The sequence below is a fragment of the Macrobrachium nipponense genome, chromosome 15 (genome assembly GCF_015104395.2).
Source record: "Macrobrachium nipponense isolate FS-2020 chromosome 15, ASM1510439v2, whole genome shotgun sequence".
NCBI classification, from domain to species: domain Eukaryota; kingdom Metazoa; phylum Arthropoda; class Malacostraca; order Decapoda; family Palaemonidae; genus Macrobrachium; species Macrobrachium nipponense.
In genome coordinates, this window is record NC_087208.1 from 57,437,453 (window position 1) to 57,457,278 (window position 19,826).

Consider the following 19,826-nt stretch of genomic DNA (forward strand, 5'->3'; position numbering starts at 1 on the left):
AGTATGTGGAATCTGAATAATTGTTAGCTGATAGTCAGTATGCATATAGGAAGCAGTTAGCTGCTACCTACAATGCTCTTCTTGCAAGAGAACCTTGGTAAGGGTTTGGAGTGCATGGTAATTCAAATAGATTTTAGTGCTGCTTTCGACTTAGTAAATCACAAGGCACACTTTCATAAAGTTCAGAATTGTGTTGAGGCACATATGCTCTAGGAATTTAGAAATACGTCAAGGGTTTTTTACAGGTAGGCAGCTGCGAGTTGCTGTTGATGGGATCTGTAGCGAACCTTCGAAGACATATTGTGTATGGAGTGCCACAGGATAGTGTTCTTGGTACAATGTTATTTGTAGTTTATAACAATGATAATGGTTGTTGGCCTAGGACACAAGATTGTTCAGTATACCGATGGTGCAACACTTACGGGTGTCTTAAAGTCTCCACTTACGAGAAATGAAGCTGCTCTCCGTCCCAATTGGGACATGGACGGGACCAGGGAATGGTATAGTCGGTGGCTAGATCTAATAGACCTTGGTGGGTGGGGTATAAGGCTGAACTCGAGTAAAACGATAACACTTCATTAGCAGATCTCGTACAGATTTTCCACCCTATCTCCTCCAGGTGGATGGGCCTTTGCAGATGAAGGAGTCTGAAGCTTTAATTATTCTAGGTGTAACACTTGCCTCCGTTCTTGATTTTGAGAAACATCTAATGAATGTTTTAACAAATGCTGCACAAGTTAGGCATTGTTCGTAAGCGATAAAATCAGTGCAAACTGTTTTAGGTCATTTCTCCTTCCTTACTAGAATACTGTTCTTCGGTGCGGATGTCTGCTTCTGCCAGAGATTCATCACTTAGATTGAGTGGTTCGTGGTGGTAAGTTTCTGTTTCATAATAGTTGTAGTTATGACTTGGACCATCGACGGATAGTCTCATGTTGGTCAATTTTTTCTTAAGTTGTATTGTTAAGAATCGCTGAACAGCAGCACCAATATGCAGTAAATATGCCTCGCTGTCGAACTAATCGGTTCAAGAGCTCTTTTATAGTGCTCACACACCATTGAACAGCCTGCATGAGGATGCCGTGCAGTTGGAGCTTCAGAGTTTCAAGCGAAGGTGCAATGCATTACTACCCCAGTAAAATTCTCGTGGTATTTCAATTATTTTTCGAACATTTTTATTTATGAAATGAGTTAATTTATCTGTTTATTAATTTATCTGTTACTTTCGAATGAACACCATTATTCTCTGAAAGCTTGAATTTCAAGGCAGTGGTGCCTGTGGGCTAGTTCTAAATGATGAGGGTTCATCTTCTGTGTGCGTGTGTGCTCGCGCGTGCACTAGTACTAATATATATATATATATATATATATATATATATATGAATATATATATATATATATATACATATAATATATATAATATTTTATAATATATATATATATATACATATATATAAATTTTCCTTGCTTGGCGCTGTGTTCCTTTCTCTCAAGGCTTTACGTAAAGCTCAGATGTTCGCGAGACTTGAGTATAGTATAATTTGACTCTTCATTGCAATAACCAAGAAGTTCATCAGCGTTGGGTTTGGTCAGTCCCTAGACACTTTCCCGCAAACCTCGTTACCCAGGTGCGAACGACAGTGATTCCCAATGGTGGCTTGAGTGAGTGAGTGAGTGAGTGAGCATCTTGAAAACCAAGCAGCGAAGCCCATTAGGAAGGAAGCCCTCCTTCACGGCTCGCTGATAATAGTGTCAAATGCTGAGGGCGCCGAGTGAAACGTCGTTGTGTGTGGGACCTCGGGAAGGGAAAACCCGTCCAGGGATAAACCACTTGCGTTTGCTCTCTCTCTCTCTCTCTCTCTCTCTCTCTCTCTCGTCTCGTCCCTCTAATGTCCGGCACCTCTCTCTCTCTCTCTCTCTCTCTCTGGGGGAGTTTGAAGATTGGGAGTAATTTTCATTTAGTTTGATCCTGCGTTGCTACGTTGTTATAATAAATTGTTTATTAAGTCATATTCATAGTGTATGTTTAGTTATCTGTTGTATTTTTGTTTCTTAAATTGTTCATGTTTATGAAGTATATACTAATTTGTTAATGTATTCGTTGTGTATGTAATCACATACTTTGATTATATTATTTAGTTGTCTTTATTTGTTCCTTTGTATAACCTTATTTTTAAAAATCCCAGGTGACTTATCGCATACATATTACGGACATGTTAAACACAAGTCGGCGACCTTAAGTGGAGAACGAACCTTTGGCATATGCGTTTGGAACTACCGACAAGTCGTCGACTGGTATCCAGCCGGTTTGACAGGTGTTTGCGACAAGTTGCCGAGATGTTTGTAACATGGTATTTCTTTAGTGTGGATGCATTCTTTGTAATGATATTAGAGAGTTAAAGTGAAAACGAGGGTGGTGCCATTTGTCATCCGGTCACTTTGCTTTGTCATGATGGGGGGTGGGGGGAGCTGGACAGGGTACAGTGAGGTTAATTTGTTATTTTTCATATCAAATTTTGCTGATATGAACTTTCATTGTAATATATATATATATATATATATATATATATATATATATATATATATATATATATATATCATACCCTTCTGCCCCTGCCCTCAGACGTAAAGAATTTCACGGAATGTGCCCAGGTCATCATGGGTCACCCTGGAATCGAGCCCATGGACCGAAGTTGGGACGATGAAATTTCTGGACTTCTTTTATACAATTTATATATATATATATATATATATATATATATATATATATGTGTGTGTGTGTGTGTGTGTGTGTGTGTGTATGTATGTGTGTGTGTGTTACAGGGAATATGTGAAATCTAGGGATTTCTCGAAATCCCTAGGGCACTTGTGAAATAACCAATCCGCTTAGGAACATTTGATCCCCAGAGGGTTAGTACTAAACACGGTGAAACAGTGATTCATCTACACTGTTTTGCCGTGTTTAGTACTTGTCCCTCGGGGTTCAAATGTGTTTCGCCATGTTTAGTATAGTCCCCGGGGGGATCAAATGCACTTGTGGGCATTTGATCTCCCTACGGGTTAGTGCTGAACACGGTGGAATACGTTTCACTCCAAGGGGCTAGTACTAAACACGGTGAAACAGTGATTCATCTACACTGTTTCGCCGTGTTTAGTACTAACCCTCTGGGGATCAAATGTTCCTCGGGTTGGTTATGTCACATGTGCCCTAGGGATTTCGTGAAATAATTTCGAAAAATTCCCGTGTGCGTGTGTGTGTATACATATATACATACAGTGACAGGCATAACACCACATCGTTTATAAGTAAAAATCCATCGGAATTACAATTCAACCTTTTTTATAAGTTATGAAACAGAAAGACGCTTTTAATGCTTTTATAAATTCATGTCTTTTATCAGTCTCGAACGAACGAGACGACTTTCGGCATTGTACATAAGACTGTAGTAAGTCTTGTTTATTTGTTTTTATTCTATATCTTTTTATTTTAGTTTTTGCGTTTGTTCGCTATCCCTCCTGGCGACCGGCTGCTGTGATGCCAGATAGTACCGTTAGGTAGCAGGCGTTCGTCTACAAGTCTTCTCTCTCTCTCGACTCCTCAGCCTCTTCTTCCTCCTCCTAATCATGCTCCTCAACATTCTCTTCCGTTCTCTTCTTCTTCGTGTCACCCCCCTTTTTTTGATTCGCAGTATTCTCTTCTGTCCTTTCTCTGTAACATCATCTTTAGATTTTTCAACATTATCTTCTGCTCTCTATTCTTCGTGTGTCTCTTTTTTCGCATTCTCGTCATTCTCTTTCTGTTCTTTCTCTGTATCACCTTTCTTTATTCTCAAAATTTTCTTCGGTTTTCCATTCTTTTGTGCCCCCACCCAACTTTCTGTGCATTCTCAGCATTATCATTCGTTTTCCCATCTTTATCTCCTCTTCTTTTATTCTCGACATTCTCTGGTTTCTCTGAACCTCCCACGTTTGAACTTTTCATTTATGACAGGGCATTTCGTAGTTCTTCGTTTATTAACCAGTATACTTCCTTCCCATTTCGTGTTCCTCTCTCGTTCCCCGTCTTTCTCATTTTCCTCATCGAATGTCCTCCGAATCCCATCCTCCTATCATAATATAATTTTCCTCCCAGTATTTTTAAATCGTCTTCTCATATACCGTCATGCTACCGCTAAGTTCTTCCACTTCCTTGTACAATGAAAGTGGCGAACTTTACCTTGGGTGAAACCATGTCTTCAACAAGGAACGGTCATATAAGAGAGGCTCGGTACTGCCCTGGAGTCATTACGTACCCTCGAACCCCTGGCCAATTTTTCCTTCATTCTGCATAGCCTACTTACAAAGGACGGGCCAGATGTGTGTGTGTGTGTGTGTGTGAGAGAGAGAGAGAGAGGCTGGATGTCGTTCTGTTTAATACGCGTTAAGACTGTTACACAGACAATATGTGGAGGAACATTACTTTTTTTCCTTTTAGCTACTTCGTACTTTCTTTCTTTCCTTCGTTGTGCATTTGTGTATTCTTGGTGTTCTTTTTTGTTGACGTTCCGTTGTTTCAAATTGCAAATTCCATCGAGGAACTAGATGAATATTGACAGATCATTCCTACCTTCTTGTTAAAATTAATTTCAAATGTGTGTGTGTATTCAATGACTCCTTGTTTCACGCAACATATAAACTCTCTCTCTCTCTCTCTCTCTCTCTCTCTCTCTCTCTCTCTCTCTCTCTCTCTCTCTCTCTCCAATCACGTCGGATTTGACCGTACTACTAATTACAAGGAATGCAGTTTTGTTATGCAAAGTTTTGTTATGCTTCAGTATTATCAAACAGACAGATGTCTCGCGTATAACTTTCTATTCGTCATTCATTTCGTTGTAATTTTTATGTTGATTTTCTTGCCATTATATGTATCTTGCGGTAAACGACAGTTAGCGTATGTTGTTTTTTTTTACGAGTGACATTCTCTCTCTCTCTCTCTCTCTTCTCTCTCTCTCTCTCTCTCTCTCTCTCTCCAGGACTCGAAGGGAGTCGTTCATTTTGCAATGAATAGTCCTGGAACGAAAATAAGCGAAAGTGATGTCTCCGTACCTGCATGGCGATGCGATTCTGTTTTCCCTCTTGGTTGCGTTCATTTCTGTTTTCCCCTTGGGTGCGTTCATTTCTGTCAAATGCCTGGTTGGTTTATAGTTTGTCGATATATTTTGTCGCGTAATTTTTGCTCAATGTTTTTGTTTTATTTTAATGCACCGGTACGGACGATGGAAACTTTTAACATTTCCTGTATTTTCTGATCGATACGGTATTCTGAGATATGTTTTAATGTTTGTTTTATTGTTATAAGTACTGTTTTTCAATATATATATATATATATATATATATATATATATATATATATATATATACACTATATGAGTGAATATGAATTTTTAAATTGGCAGTGACTGGTGTGTTGATTTTTTTAAGCCACCCACCCTTCCCTGCCCACTGCAATAACAATGCATTTACTGAAAGATGCAGGCTGGCTTTCACTGTAAGTTATGGTGACAGATGATGATGCAGGATTTGCCGTACCTAAGTGAAATTTAAATGTCACCCGGGTGTGTTTTATTTTCACCCCTGAGAGAGAGAGAGAGAGAGAGAGAGAGGAGAGTAGGATTATAACTAATGAGCAGCTTTTAGCGAAAGTTTGGTAATGGATTAGAGCATCATTGCTTTCTCTTGCATTTGAGGTTTCTGTGTATATGTGTGTGTGTGTGTGTGTATGTGTTCTCACGCATCCTTTTGTATACGTTCTGCTCTGTACCATATATAGACCTCTCTCTTCTCTTGTTTTTCGCGAAACTCTCCATAACGCTTGAATGATTCAGACTGAGTTTATCACATCGATGCAAGTGATGTGGAATGTCTCCTCTTTTTGGGTGAAACTTATTACATCTATTTTAAGCTTTATTTGTAAAATCTTGTTATTGTTTGTTTGTAGATTCCCTGGTTTGAGTGTCACTCTCCCCCATATATATATAAGCGTGGCCTTTATTTCTCAGTTTATCACAGATTTCATTCCGAATTGTTTGATGGATGATATTGTAAATTTTGGCTGCTAATTTTACTCTCGCTTCGTGGGGTATGTCTGTTGGTAACAGCGAAAGCTGGCGGGTACCGTCAATTTTTAATTTAAGGAACCTAATTCAATTTGTGTTTTGTGTGTGTGTGTGTCTTTTTTCCCCCAGGACTTATGTTTAAAGAGACAGCGTTGTTATCGCTTTAAAAGGTGACCTTACTAGGAAATTGCCTAATAAACATTTGATTTCTCTTGAAGCCACAGATTAAAAATGGAAACGTGAGCGCGCGCGTATGTATGTAAATGATGTACACACACAAAACACACATACACACACACACACATATATATATACATATATATATATATATATATTCGCATACATAGATATATTGTGCACGTGCCTTTGTGTTTGATATTAGTTGCGAGAGAGAGAGAGATTGAGAGAGGGAGAGAAGAGAGAGAGAGGAAGGAGAGAGACGAGACGAGAGAGGAGAAGAGAAAAGAGAGAGAGAAAGAGAGAGAGAGCACTATAGTCAAGACGTCTGAATTAGAGAAGAAATGAAGAAATGCAATGTACAAGGGAAGAAAATATAACAAAGACGCGTGTTCAGTTTTTAAAGCTTTCACAAATTAAGCTCTTGAACATGGTGCGATAGCGATTCTTGCCTCGTCAGTACATCTTAAAAGTGAATCGATTTGGCGTGAACCGCACCTACCCCAAGAGGTATAAGATCATATCTCACTTTTGTGGATTATTGATGTGTATATATATGTATATATATATATTTATATTATATATATGCATTAAGCTACAAATGTCCTTTAATATCCAATTCGCGCTACCTTTCATATATGATAACCAAAGGGGAAATTTTTCAGTTTATAATAATTTCGTCTTCCCGTGGATTCGAACCAGCGGACAGTGGAGAAATCAGGACTTCAGTGATGTTGATCGAATCGACTAACAAGTCGGTAACTTCACTGAAGTCTTGATTTCTCCTCTCCTCTCTGTCCGCTGGTTCGAATCCACGAGAGGACGAAATTATTATCAACATGTATATGAATCACGGTGATGTGATATATATATATATATATATATATATATATATATATATATATATATATATATATATATATACACGTATATTGTTTGTGTGGTGTGTGTGTAAACCATAGTGTGACAACTTTATACATTTTTACTATATGGTTGGTTTTCGTTCGTTGGAGTCTATCAGTTGAAAATTAACTCGGTAATCTTTAATTTGAAAGTAAAAATTTCCCCATTTGTCATTTAAATGTGGCCAAAAAAGGTATTTTGATCTCTCTGTCGAATGCACTGACAGCTTTTTCATGGTGCAACTGCGATGTTTTCTTCCTGTTACACCTTTTAACAACTTCTTACTCTCGGTTTCTCTTAAACCCCAGAGTGAACTCATAGTTCCCAGCGCTTTGTCTTTGGCCTAGATTTTATATTCCATCGCATGTCTAATTCATGTATGGATTTAGATATTTATGTATTGCGAGTAGTACCAAGGTTAATAACATAGTTACCCGTAACGTACCTACATACTTCGAAGTACGAATGAGATTCAGCTCTGGGACTGGGCGAAGACGGTACGTAATGACCTGGAGAGAAAAACCACACGGTCATAATAACCTCCCTGTTTGCTCACTTCATCAGGGTGCTGGAGTCTGTGTGTATCCAGAACTGAATTTTTTGGACACAGCGAACTGGCCTTGTGTACACACACACACACACACACGAGATTTCTCCTTCTCTCTTCCTTGAGCTTTCTTTTAAAATATACCCCTTTCTTTTCTAATTGTGTCGACTTTTTACTTTTTTACATTTTTACATTCCTCGTCCTCCAAACACCTTTCTATTTGCCTGTGGGTTGGCAGACGTAAGAACAAAAATGTTAACGGGGCATAAAATGTAAATATACAGTCTCCTGTTTTTTTTTTTTTTTTGCTAGCGACCAAAGAATCGTGAAGAATAAACGATGTAATTTCTCCATTGGTGTTTGATGGAAATCAGGAGTTTGGATGTTTGATCTTTGACGTTTGTTTTTAATGTATCGTAATCTCTCTCTCTCTCTCTCTCTCTCTCTCTCTCTCTCTCTCTCTCTCTCTCTCTTTACACACACTGTATAATATATATATATATATATATATATATATATATATATAATATATATGTGTGTGTATATATATATATATATATATATATATTAGTATATGTATATATATATATATATATATATATATATATATATACATATATATATATATATATATATATATATATATATATATATATATATATATATATATATATATATATATATATATATATATATATATATATATATATATATATATACATATGCATACATATATATATATATATATATATATATATATATATATATATATATATATATATATATATAGCCGATGATAGGTGTGAATATTAAGACAAAGCCAAGAATGCAGAATGTTAACCCATTAAAAAAAAAAAAAAGATTCAAAGGTGACTTTAGGCTTTGCATTGCGAAGAAATCTAAAACCATAACGAGCCTTTAGGATGTATCCCCTTTTATGTTGTCTCTGCTTTCCAAATGGTGGATTTCTCAATCTTCTCTGCTTAATTCCTAGTCGGGGTTGTCGTTTTTGATGAGTCGTCTCAGTTTAATTCTTGGTCGGGATTGTTTTTGTTGAGTTGTCTCAGCTTAATGCTTAGTCGGGGTTGTCGTTTTTGACGAGTCAGCTCAGCTTAATCATTAGTCGGGGTTGTTTTTGGTGAATTGTCTCGGCCTAATCCTTAGTCAGGGTTGTCCCTGTTTATGAGTCGGCTCAGCTTAATCCTTAGTCGGGGTTGTCGTTTTTAATGAATTGTCTCAGCTTAATCCTTAGGCAGGGTTGTCAGTTTTGATGAGTTGTCTAAGCTTAATCCTTAGTGGGGGTTGTCGTTTTTGATGAGTTGTCTCAGGTTAATCCTTAGTCAGGGTTGTCGTTTTTATTGAGTTGTCTCAGGTTAATCCTTAGTCAGGGTTGTCGTTTTTAATGAGTTGTCTCAGGTTAATCCTTAGTCGGAGTTGTCATTTTTGATGAGTTGTCTCAGCTTAATCCTTGGTCATAGTTGTTGTTTTTTATGAGTTGTCTCAGCTTATTCCTTAGTCAGGGTTGTTTTTGTCGAGTTGTCTTAGCTTAATCCTTAGTCCAGGTTGTTTTTGATGAGTCAGCTCAGTTTAATCCTTAGTCGGCGTTGTTTTTGTCAAGTTGTCCCAGGTTAATCCTTAGTGGGGGTTGTCATTTTTTATGAGTCGCCTCTAATTAATCCTTACTCAGGGTTGCTGTTTTTAATGAGTCATCTCGGTTTAATCCCCAGTAGGGATTGTCGTTGTTGATGGTCGTCTCGGCTTAATTACTAGTCGAGGTTAGTTTTTGATGATCATCTCAGCTTAATCCCTTGTCGGGGTTGTCATTTTTTATGAGCCGTCTTAGCTCGGTCCCTAGTCAGGATTTGACATAGTTGATGGTTGTCCCGGCCTAATCCTTAGTCGGGGTTGTCGTTTTTGATGAGTCTTCTCAGCTTAATTCCTAGTGGAGGTTGTCATTTTTTATGAGTCATCTAAGCTTGATCCCTAGTCGTGATTTGATGTTGTTGATGGGTCTTCTCAGGTTAATACTTAGTCGGGGTCAATGTTTCGAATAAGTTTTTTTTATTTTATTTTTTTTTTTATTTATTAATTTTTTTTTTTAGATCATTTTGTAATTTGATCTAGCAGATGTACGGGAGGGGAGGGTGCTCTCCCTGGCACCACAATGCAATTACGAATGATGGATATTTTCAATAATTGCCTGGTTAGATCATTGCCTGACAAGTGAGGAAACCGAATTAACAGTGTATTTCATCAGTAACATGTCCACGAGTTACGAGTAAATGTAAATTTTGATAGTTTATTTTTCTCTTTATATGGACATTTGGTTTTCATATTGCTTACTTGCCACCATTCTTTGTGTTAATGATTTCCAAAGACATTATTTCGAATGATTTAGTCTAACATACTATAAAAAAAGAGCACTCTGTAGTTAAATCATCAAAACTATTGAGGTTAGTTCACTGAATAGTAGTTTTTGAGGTAGTAGACTTGGCGATAGACATGGAATCCAGGTGTCGCATGATTGGAGAGAGAGAGAGAGAGAGAGAGAGAGAGAGAGAGAGAGAGAGAGAGAGAACAAAACCAACTTTTTCCCCCCACCTCGACCGATTCCTTAAGTAATAACTCATCACTAGACAAGAGGTTATCCTGCTTATTGACAATCGTTTATCACCTCTTCATAATGGATTGAGAGAGACGTAAAATGTGCCCGTTTGTGAGGTACACTGTTAAAATAAAGATTCGAAGACTTAGGTAAGTTGTTGCTAAGTTTACAGATACCAGTCTTGTATCACCTTTAAGTTGTAGAGAGAGAGAGAGAGAGAGAGAGAGAGACATTTCCCGTGATACATAGGCCTGTTATCAAAGAGGCGCGTCTCTTCTGTCTTTCCTTCTTTGCCCTGTCTACGTTTTTTTACCGGAATGGGTAAGGTCACTGCGATGTCCGTAATATAACTTGTAACCCAAGTCCATGTAGTCCAGTAGGTTACCATTTAAGGCGTTGTTGCTCCAAGGTAGAACAAACTGAACAGTCGCTGCCTCATTCACACATGAGCTGTCGACTAGAGCCTTCTGTGTTTGAAAAAGCTTCACAGCCATAGAACTCATCAGTAGCTCATCGATCGTACTTAATGGCATACTACACAGTTATTTTCAGAACCAAAGTCATTACTGTGTGCCCTAACCATGATTATCCTTAACCACTTAGATATATATCATCGAGTTGATTGATTGATTCCAGATAACCAGTCAGCTACCATAATATTCCTTGGGCTGCACATAAACACACAAGCACATATATATATATATCATATTCATATACGTATATAAGCGAATACCACAGGAAAATGATAGGCAGAAATCCAAGCGCTTTCGTCTTTACTAAGACATTGTCAAGGAACGAATGAAATACAGTTGGAAAGAAAGTTATCAGGTAAACAAAAAGATCAAGAATACCAGATGGTTCATTGTCAAAAGGGTAAAAATCAGAGATAATCCAGGATTATAGGTTTGTGACCGTGTGATATCCGATAATCCTGGATTATCTCTTTGATTTTTACCATTTTGACAATTAACCATCTGGTATTCTTGATCTTTTTGTTTACCTGATAACTTTCTTTTCAACTGTGTTTCATTCGTTCCTTAACAATGTCTTAGCAAAGACGAAAGCGCTTGGATTTCTGACTATCATTTTCCTGTGGTATTCGCTTATTTAATGAAGTTACGTGCATCTACTGTGATTTTTTAAGCATATACGTTTATGTTTGCGTATATTTATGTACTGCAAAAACTTTTTCAGCCCCAGTCTGGAATTCTGAGCCATTGGTTTAAATAAACTAGAGCTGGTTCACTTACGGTAGATTTTTGAGTGAGCCCTATGCCTACGAGACGTTTGTTTGGTGGCCGCTGATTGGCTGGGAGCTGCTTACTACCTCCCGGTACCAGCCAATCAGCGGCCACCAAACAAACGTCTCTTAAGCATAGGGCTCATCCAAGAATCTACGTTAAGTGGACCAGCTATAGTTTGATAAAAAAAATTAAAATTAATTTTATTTAAATGCCTTATTAATTATTTGTCTTTGTTCCAGTATATGGGCCTCTGGTTCCAGCAAGACAAGTTGCAAGCCTCATGGGAGGCTCCTGGAAGGTGCTGGAAGACCCTCTATTCAAGAGACCGTAAGAATGGCCAGTTTAAGATGAGGATGATCTTCAGCTCCACCATGTGAGTATTTTAACATTTTAAACTCTGCAGTTTATTTTGTTTAAATTATAGGTTTTTTATTTGCCTAGTTTTTTCTTTATACCAGTACTCTTTCTATAGTTAGTTTGTTTTTTACTTGTTCCCTTTGCTATGTTTTTCATATTTTTCAGATTTCATGCCATTCTGGTGAATCTTGCTTTTATTTTTGTCAAAAAAAAAATATAAGTTATTATTTCTCCTGTTTTACTCTAATGTTACTATTACCACTGTAATGCCTGTACTTGAACAGTAAAACTTCTGTAATTTCTGTACTTGAAAGGTAAAATTCTCAAGTTTTACCATTCAAGTGGAGTGTATTGTTAGGCTAGGTTTCAGCTGTCAGTCTTCTAATAGCAAATGCAGAATTGTATTGTTTCACAGGCAAAAGTCTTAGTAAATGACATTGACAATAAAGTGAATCACACCACTGGCATTTCAGTTTGTTTCAAGCCTTATTTTTTTATCTTTTGTAGCATTTTATTCAAGATGCAGGAATTATTGAACGTTCCCTTAATTTCCTGCATTAACTTAAAACAAATTTTCTTTTCAGAACTGGTCGAGTAGAGGAATATGATTCCCAGCTTACATTGCAGAACCCTGGAAAACCTTCCATCATCAAATACACCATCCCACTCACATGTAGGTTTTATGTTACTCGAAACGTATGCAGTTGTAGTTATTTTTATTTCACAAGCACTTATTATTATTCTCTGTCAACAAAGTTTGGATGGTACTGGACATTTTTTTTTCTACCTCTGACAGCAACCAAATGCCCGTAATGGACGAGGATTGGAGAAAATAAGGTAAAGAAGGTGAGAAAAAAACCAGAATGTGGGATCATCTCTAAGGAAGTGTTACATTTGCCTCGACAGTTGGAGAAATGTGAGACGTAAGAAGCTGAAATAGAGTTCTAGTGTTTTGCAGTAGAGGGAAAAGTAAAATTCCACAATAACCTCACAAGGATCCGTAAGAGTTTTAAGGGTGAACAGCATAATGTTAGGTAGTAAATGAAAGCTTAATTCCATTTTTATCCAACTGAAACATTTGGCATTCCCAGTTAGATTCAAAGTAAGGGAAGAGTTAAACAAGTGTGCTGAAAATGCCTGCGAAGGTTAAGAGCTCAATATATAGTTTAGTTCACATGGTTATTATCACTTATGTTGGCAGAGATTTGTGTCTTGTGCAGTATGTCATTTGGTCACCACTTTTGGCAGCTTGGTATCGACTCTTTTCCAATTCTTTAAAAAAAAATCGTGGAAGTTCATTGATAGTTGCCTGGGATTTGTTGAATCTTTCTCATTTATTGAGAGAGGTGTTCAGTAAATCCTGGGGATATTGATTTTTCGATGTCTCAGAATTTACTACCAGGCAGCATTCTGAAGTGTCACATAATGCAAATGATTGTATGCTTTTTGGCATTAATGTTAATCATCCATGAGCCATGTAAGAAGTACCTATGTAAGTTACTGAATCAAGAATATGTGGGATTTTTTCAATAGTGTATTTGCCATCATTCCTGCTTTGGTAATTTACAAGTACAAAGTTTAAAGTTTAATATAAATTCTGGTTTTATTGGATTTTCATGAAAGAGATGCAAAATCTGATCGGAGGAATCAATACAAGAATATATTCTTGCATGATTTTAAGGTATGCCTTTATACATGTACGAAGTGCCTGTGAAAGACTATCAATGCAGGGTTTTATTGGTATTTGTCTCTAAGGCCCTGTTTGTTTTTTAAGGTATAAGTTTTACTGGAAAAAAAGGATTTCTCAGATGTAACAACATGCTTTACTTTCAGTCATGGAGGATGAGTTTCAAGTATTAGCTACAGACTATGAAAGCTTCGCCATTGAGTACAAGTGTGATCCGAATGGCCTCCTTGAGAAATTGGGTAAGATTAATTCATTGCAGATTACTGCTGAAATTCATCCATGTATTATAACGTATACTATTGGCTTTAAAGACAAAATTGGTTTTCTTAACATTTTGAATAAATAGCTCAAGTTATGCAAGGTCTTAAAACCACTGTATGTATCAAGGTCCAATTTCAGAAATTTGCATATCTGAATACATTATTAGATATTCACAGACATGGTAATGAAGCTTGTTGAGCAAAGTGAAACATTTTATGTAAGAGGAAAAGAAGACTAACTTAACCGATTCAGATATTTTTGAGATTGTTTAATTCATTTGTAATTATGTTCTCAACTACAGAATCTATCTGGCTTCTGACACGTGATAAGAATCCAACCCCCTTGGTACTACAGCGTGCCTATGCCATCATGCATCGGTTAGGGGTTGACATCAGAAAATTGGAGCGTGTTGATCAGACTTGTGGTGGTTTGGAAATAGCTGACTATGGCGATTATGATTATTATAGTAACCCTCAGTTCGTGGACAATAACAGACGTTATCAACAACAGGTATTAACCTTTCCTTTAATGTTTATTGCTTTTGTCATTTTTGTTTATATATTTAAGCCACATGATACAAGGTTGAATGAATTCCAGGTTTAGCAAGCAATGTACATCAGGGATTATTATTTTTAGTGATCAGTTTTGTAAATGGCAGCTAACTAGTTTTTCATAATTGGCATCAGAACAAAATACTTGAGCAGATTCCTTTGTGATGTGCCAAAGTCCAGATGACTTATCCCCCAGCCTCTTCCATCAAAGACTTGATTTTTTAAAATCAATGTTCTGTCATTCTGAATATGCCTTCTATACTTCTCCAGAATAATGATTACTACCAGTATCAAGACTATTACTATCAAACGGATGGCCAGCAAGAAACCCAACAAGAAGGATCAACCTATCAGCAGCCTGCTGCCTCTTCCGGAGTTGCAACTGCAACCCAACAACAGCCTTCGCCAGCTAATTATCATCCAGTATCTTATCCCCCACAATCATCCGACTCGGCGGGATACCGCAGGCGTAGTCAGGCAAGGTATTCTTGACGAACTTGCTTAACATCTCAGGAGACTTTCATTTGATAACACACACATTTTTATTCTAAATCTAAGAAACCCAGCGGTAGTGTAACATTAATAATGTTAGGTAATAGAGTAGCAATAAGTAAATTGCATGAAAAAATGTTTAATACTGATTGCAGCACATCTGTACTCTGAGAGTTGTCTAGAAACTGAAAAACAAAAGTTTGTAGGGATGGTGTTGTAGACCAGTATAACCTTAGGTTACAGTGGTTATACAGTGTCTAGGTACATTCTTAACATTTCAAAGTAGTATAGTATATGCGTAGCCTTTGCTTAACAAAGTTAAAGGTAATTCTGATTATCTTGGTTTAACATTATCAGTATGAAATTTTCTTAAAATGTTTGGATAATTTGTCTTTCATATCCTGCAGACTTCAATCTGAAAGCATTTACTAATGACCTTCACTTCTCTGACATTACATTACTTTTTGGGGGGAGATTAGTACTATTTTACACTTTGGGTCCTTGATCACAACTGGACTGGGAACCCTGCTACATTTGAGTAAACATACCTCAGGCCATATTAAAATGTGTCGTAATGTGTGCATATCCAAAATCAGGTCTTGAAATTACAGTTCTGCAACACTTTTGTCTTTAAAGATTAGCATGTATGGACAGTAAGTTGCTGTCAAGGGAACTAACTAGGAAAATTTGAGTCTGTATTTCTTGTAGTAACATATAGCTGCCAGTGTGCCTTGCATGGCAGACTTCAAATAAAGTGACTAAAGATTCTTTACAATGTCTCTACAGCCTTAGCTAAATTGCTTTCTCCATTTCATTTGGTTCCTTCTCGTCAGGCTCTCCAAACTCCTTAAACCTTTCACCAAATTCAATCCCAAATTTAAAACAAATCCGTGCAGTCTAGAAATATGATTAGATTGTTAAACTATTTTATACATTACACCAAATTTAATTTTCATTATTAAGGTATTCTTGTGTTGACAAGAACCTCAGTACCAAATTTTTATGCAATTTTCCATCTTTCCCCATGAACTTATGAGGATCCCATCACCATTTAACTACATCATTAAAAAGATTGTACAACCATTCCGGCTTCTGCAAAAGGAGACTCCTAATATAAGAGCCTCAGTTTGTTTACAAGGGAAAAATATGAAGTACTGTAAAACAAACTTATTAATGGCAGATCTTGTCCTTCAGATTTTATTTTGCTACTTTTACTATGGTTTCTTGACAATTAAGTCAGCAGTTAGGCGCAAGGCCTCCAGAGCTTTGCTCTCTCATCAAAGGACTGTGACCCTCCAACTAATGTAAACTGATCAAGGATATCAGGGGCGAGACTATAAAATGGGCATAAGTGATGGGTTTGTATGTAATGTTTTTTCAAAATATCTTTTCTTATAACCTTAAGCACTTCTTACTCATGCAACCTCTTTTTCCCCAGGAAGAAAACAAACTTAAAACGACAACAGGTTGTTCCCAATGATGAGAGAATCACCCTCGGTCAGTCACTGGCAACAAGGTTATGGCATGTTCTTCACACACCAGTCAAGAAATAGAGATCATTTGCCATGCATACACAAAAAATTAACTCCATAGTCTTTTCTACAGTGGAACTGTATAAGTCATATTGTTATGATTTTGTTGTTATATGCTTTCATGTTGTATCAAAGCATGTTTTTTTTTTAATTGTTAATTGTTATTTAGATTTACATAATTACTAATTTAGAAGTTTATCAAAATGGAATCACTGTAAGAATGGGGTTTGATGTGGTTATTGGTGGAACCACAAAAGTTCTTCTCAAATTTAAGTAAATTTTATGTTAAGTTTTCTATACATTTCCACCCAAAAAGTAAATTTGTTATCTCTCTCAGAGTGAGAATTAGGTTTTATCACCTGCTCTCCAGCTGGTCTGGGTACTTCTGCTGGGTTGTGTCTGTATGTTTGTCTTATTTATACTTTCGATATACAAACTCGACAGGCCTAAATAATTGTGGTTACTACAATAAATTACTAGTTTGGGTAAAACCTTCAATATAATAGTAAAATTACTAAACAATCAATGACTGACCTCTTGATACCTGGCTTTGATGAAAAAAATATTTTTGTTTCTGTTGAATCTCATTAGGGTACTGAATAGGGTTCAGCCTTTTTCTGTTTTGGTGTTTTTGACATTCTAGAACAGTACAAATATATTAATTTCAAAAATGAAATTAAAAGTTTGAGTATCTAATAAAAGCAAATACATAAATTTACCTCTTGTTTTATCACTAAGATATAATATCAATTAGGAAGTTTGGGTGTTGTTAACTTTACGAATATAAATTTTTATACATCAGGTAGCCAGTACTATACTACATTTTTTGGTACTCCATATTAATGAAAACATTCATGTTCTTTGTGTACCACTGCTCTGCAACATTTGTACAAAGTTAAATTTATATCATAAAAAAGCATTGATCTGCAGGCATTTCCCACCTGCAACAGCTTGATAAACATTAAGATGAAAGACCTAAGTGCACAAATCCAGACTATGCTTTCAAAATCCCAGAAGGTGTCCCACGTATTACTCTGTGCTAACCTCCATTCTGAAGAGTGTATTCTCTTGTAAAATCATCTTTGTAAAACTTTGTTTTAAACAGTGTAAATTGCAGTGTAGAAGGGATGATGTAAAGGTGTGTGCAGAAGGAAGACCATAATGCAGTAAGAACTACTTAACTGGAGGTTGGAAGACTCAGACTAACACACTCCAAGAACTTGAAACAATTGCAGCGATTCCAGGAAACAAGAGCCTTTATGTGTGCCAGATACATGAAGGAAGATCATACTGAAAATAACTGACCCATATTCATCCCAATCAGTGAAACATAACCATGGAATAAATATCCGAAGAATCATGGGGAACATCTCTTGAAGAATAAAATCTTGTAAAGGGGACACAACCAGGTGCCTGCTTGGAGGATGGTTGGATGAGGGGATTCAGAAGCTTGGTTTTTACCTAGGTGGAGATTTGTAAGTTTTTTTTTGATGACTTGAAGACAACATGGGTCAGGATTTTGTGAGCAGGAACATTCCTGCATATGAAACCGCTAGTGGTCCGGTCCTCATAAGGCCTGGTGGCACTTGAATAGTCAACCCTGAGTTTTGGGAGAAAATGACTTCCCTACAATTGGTCCAGACTACTATTAGGAAGAAGTACATCTCAGCTGAAACTGATGACCTGTTCTTAGAGTGAGCTGAAGATACATTGGTGGAACCAGCCAATAAAGCAATCACACACATGACATGGGCAAGATTGCAGGTGAAGGGGACATCCATTTAACTTCACTGTAGCTTGCAGTGGTGAAAGAGACCAGCCAAGGGATTGAAAGCATGTAGACAGCAAGTGGCTAAGGAGTGATATTAATAGCCTTCCCACAGATGAATCCATGATTGCAAAGAATTGATCATGGCCACCATCTCCTCAAGAGAATCGGTAAAAGATGCATTTACTGAATGCTGAAACTCTTAACAAATTTAAGGAAAAGAAGGTATTAGATGGGACACAAGTAAGAGGCACATATTGAAGTTGAGATGCAGGCATCAAATAGATGGAAACATCACTCTTGGGTGTCACAAGGGGACTGCTAATAACAGTAATAGAGACTGAAGGAGGCTTTAATTTTCTACTGGTGATCATCTTTACACGAGGTGGCAGCATTTAGTAAGTAAAGTGTCATTCAGTGATCCCATATTATGAAAAACTATACTTGACGCTATAGATCACTATAACAAGAATAAGGACCACTAGAACATGAACAAGTAAGGGATGAAGAAATTACACATAGAAAAATAAAATTTAAATTCACAAATTAATTCACAGTGTACAGTTAAAATAATGTAATCAGATACTATGTTCTAGCCCCCTATTACCAAGCAAATGAAATTACCAAATAAAATTAGTATTGAATTTCAATATTATAAGAACCACAGAGTTGTTGCAAGAAAAACCAGGATTTGTTAAGTTTCTGAAACCTCAGTGAACAAGAAATCCATGTGAATCAAGAATTATGAAACTTAAAACATCTGGAGGAAAGTACTCACAGTAGCAAAATGCCACTAGCCTGGAAGGTTTAATATTCACAACACCACACCCACACAAATATATTTACAATGAAGTGATTGGCAAATAGCAATATACATTCCAAATATGACAGAGCAAGGCAGAATGAGGTGGACAACTTCTGGGATGCTGGAGCGTGGTCTCTGTGAAGTTATGCCTTCGTCTTTCAAGATCAGTCAAGTTGGTACAGCTGGAAAATGTTTGCACAGAAAATAAATGGATAAGTTGATCATTGCATGCTGTATTAGTATACATTAACTTATTTTCATCATCACGCCTGCTGGTTAGGCTTTTAAAATGACAAATTTTTAATAATTTGTATTTTTCATAGCTAACAAACCTTTGGTCTTGACAATAGGATAATCTTTAAGCTCCAGCTGGAAACCTGATATAAAACACAATCACAGATTGTAAAGCAAAGAATCTGTAGCATCTATTTGTTATACTTATAAATTATTTATTTCTATAAATATGTTCACAGCACTTTACCTTGTTTCATTTTAACTATACCAAATTAAAATATTCTACGAATTCAAACAATTGTTGTTCCTGAAAATAACATTAGCTTCACAAGGAGTTTTAATTGTCAACCTCCCCGGCTCAACAATGTACTACTTAAATTGTCTGTCAGTACCTTGGAAATAAAGTACATATCAAGTCTGCACGTTACATATATATAAAATTTTCTTGAACTTTTCACTCTTACTGATCAATCAGACTGATCACCTCCTTGCATTTACAGATACCACATCAAGTCACTTTTTTTCTTCAAATCTTCAACTGAAAACCCTTAGGGACAGTCAACAGACA

At 36.7% G+C, this 19,826-nt stretch overlaps 2 protein-coding genes across 3 annotated transcripts in view; one reads left to right on the forward strand and one right to left on the reverse strand.

Annotated features, from left to right (window-relative positions):
- Positions 1-19,502, forward strand: part of LOC135194974 (apolipoprotein D-like) — a 35,464-nt gene extending 15,962 nt beyond the window's left edge. The window contains exons 2-7 of the mRNA XM_064221227.1: positions 11,811-11,944; positions 12,513-12,601; positions 13,762-13,854; positions 14,178-14,386; positions 14,698-14,909; positions 16,358-19,502. Of these exons, the coding sequence (XP_064077297.1) occupies positions 11,811-11,944; positions 12,513-12,601; positions 13,762-13,854; positions 14,178-14,386; positions 14,698-14,909; positions 16,358-16,472 (852 nt within the window). The 3' untranslated portion in view covers positions 16,473-19,502. The remainder of the gene's footprint in view (positions 1-11,810; positions 11,945-12,512; positions 12,602-13,761; positions 13,855-14,177; positions 14,387-14,697; positions 14,910-16,357) is intronic.
- LOC135194971 (ataxin-2 homolog) overlaps positions 18,558-19,826 on the reverse strand; it is a 182,173-nt gene continuing 180,904 nt past the window's right edge. For both annotated transcript variants that reach the window (XR_010310041.1, XM_064221217.1), the window contains one exon: positions 18,558-19,206. The gene's annotated coding sequence lies outside the window, so the exon portion shown is untranslated. The remainder of the gene's footprint in view (positions 19,207-19,826) is intronic.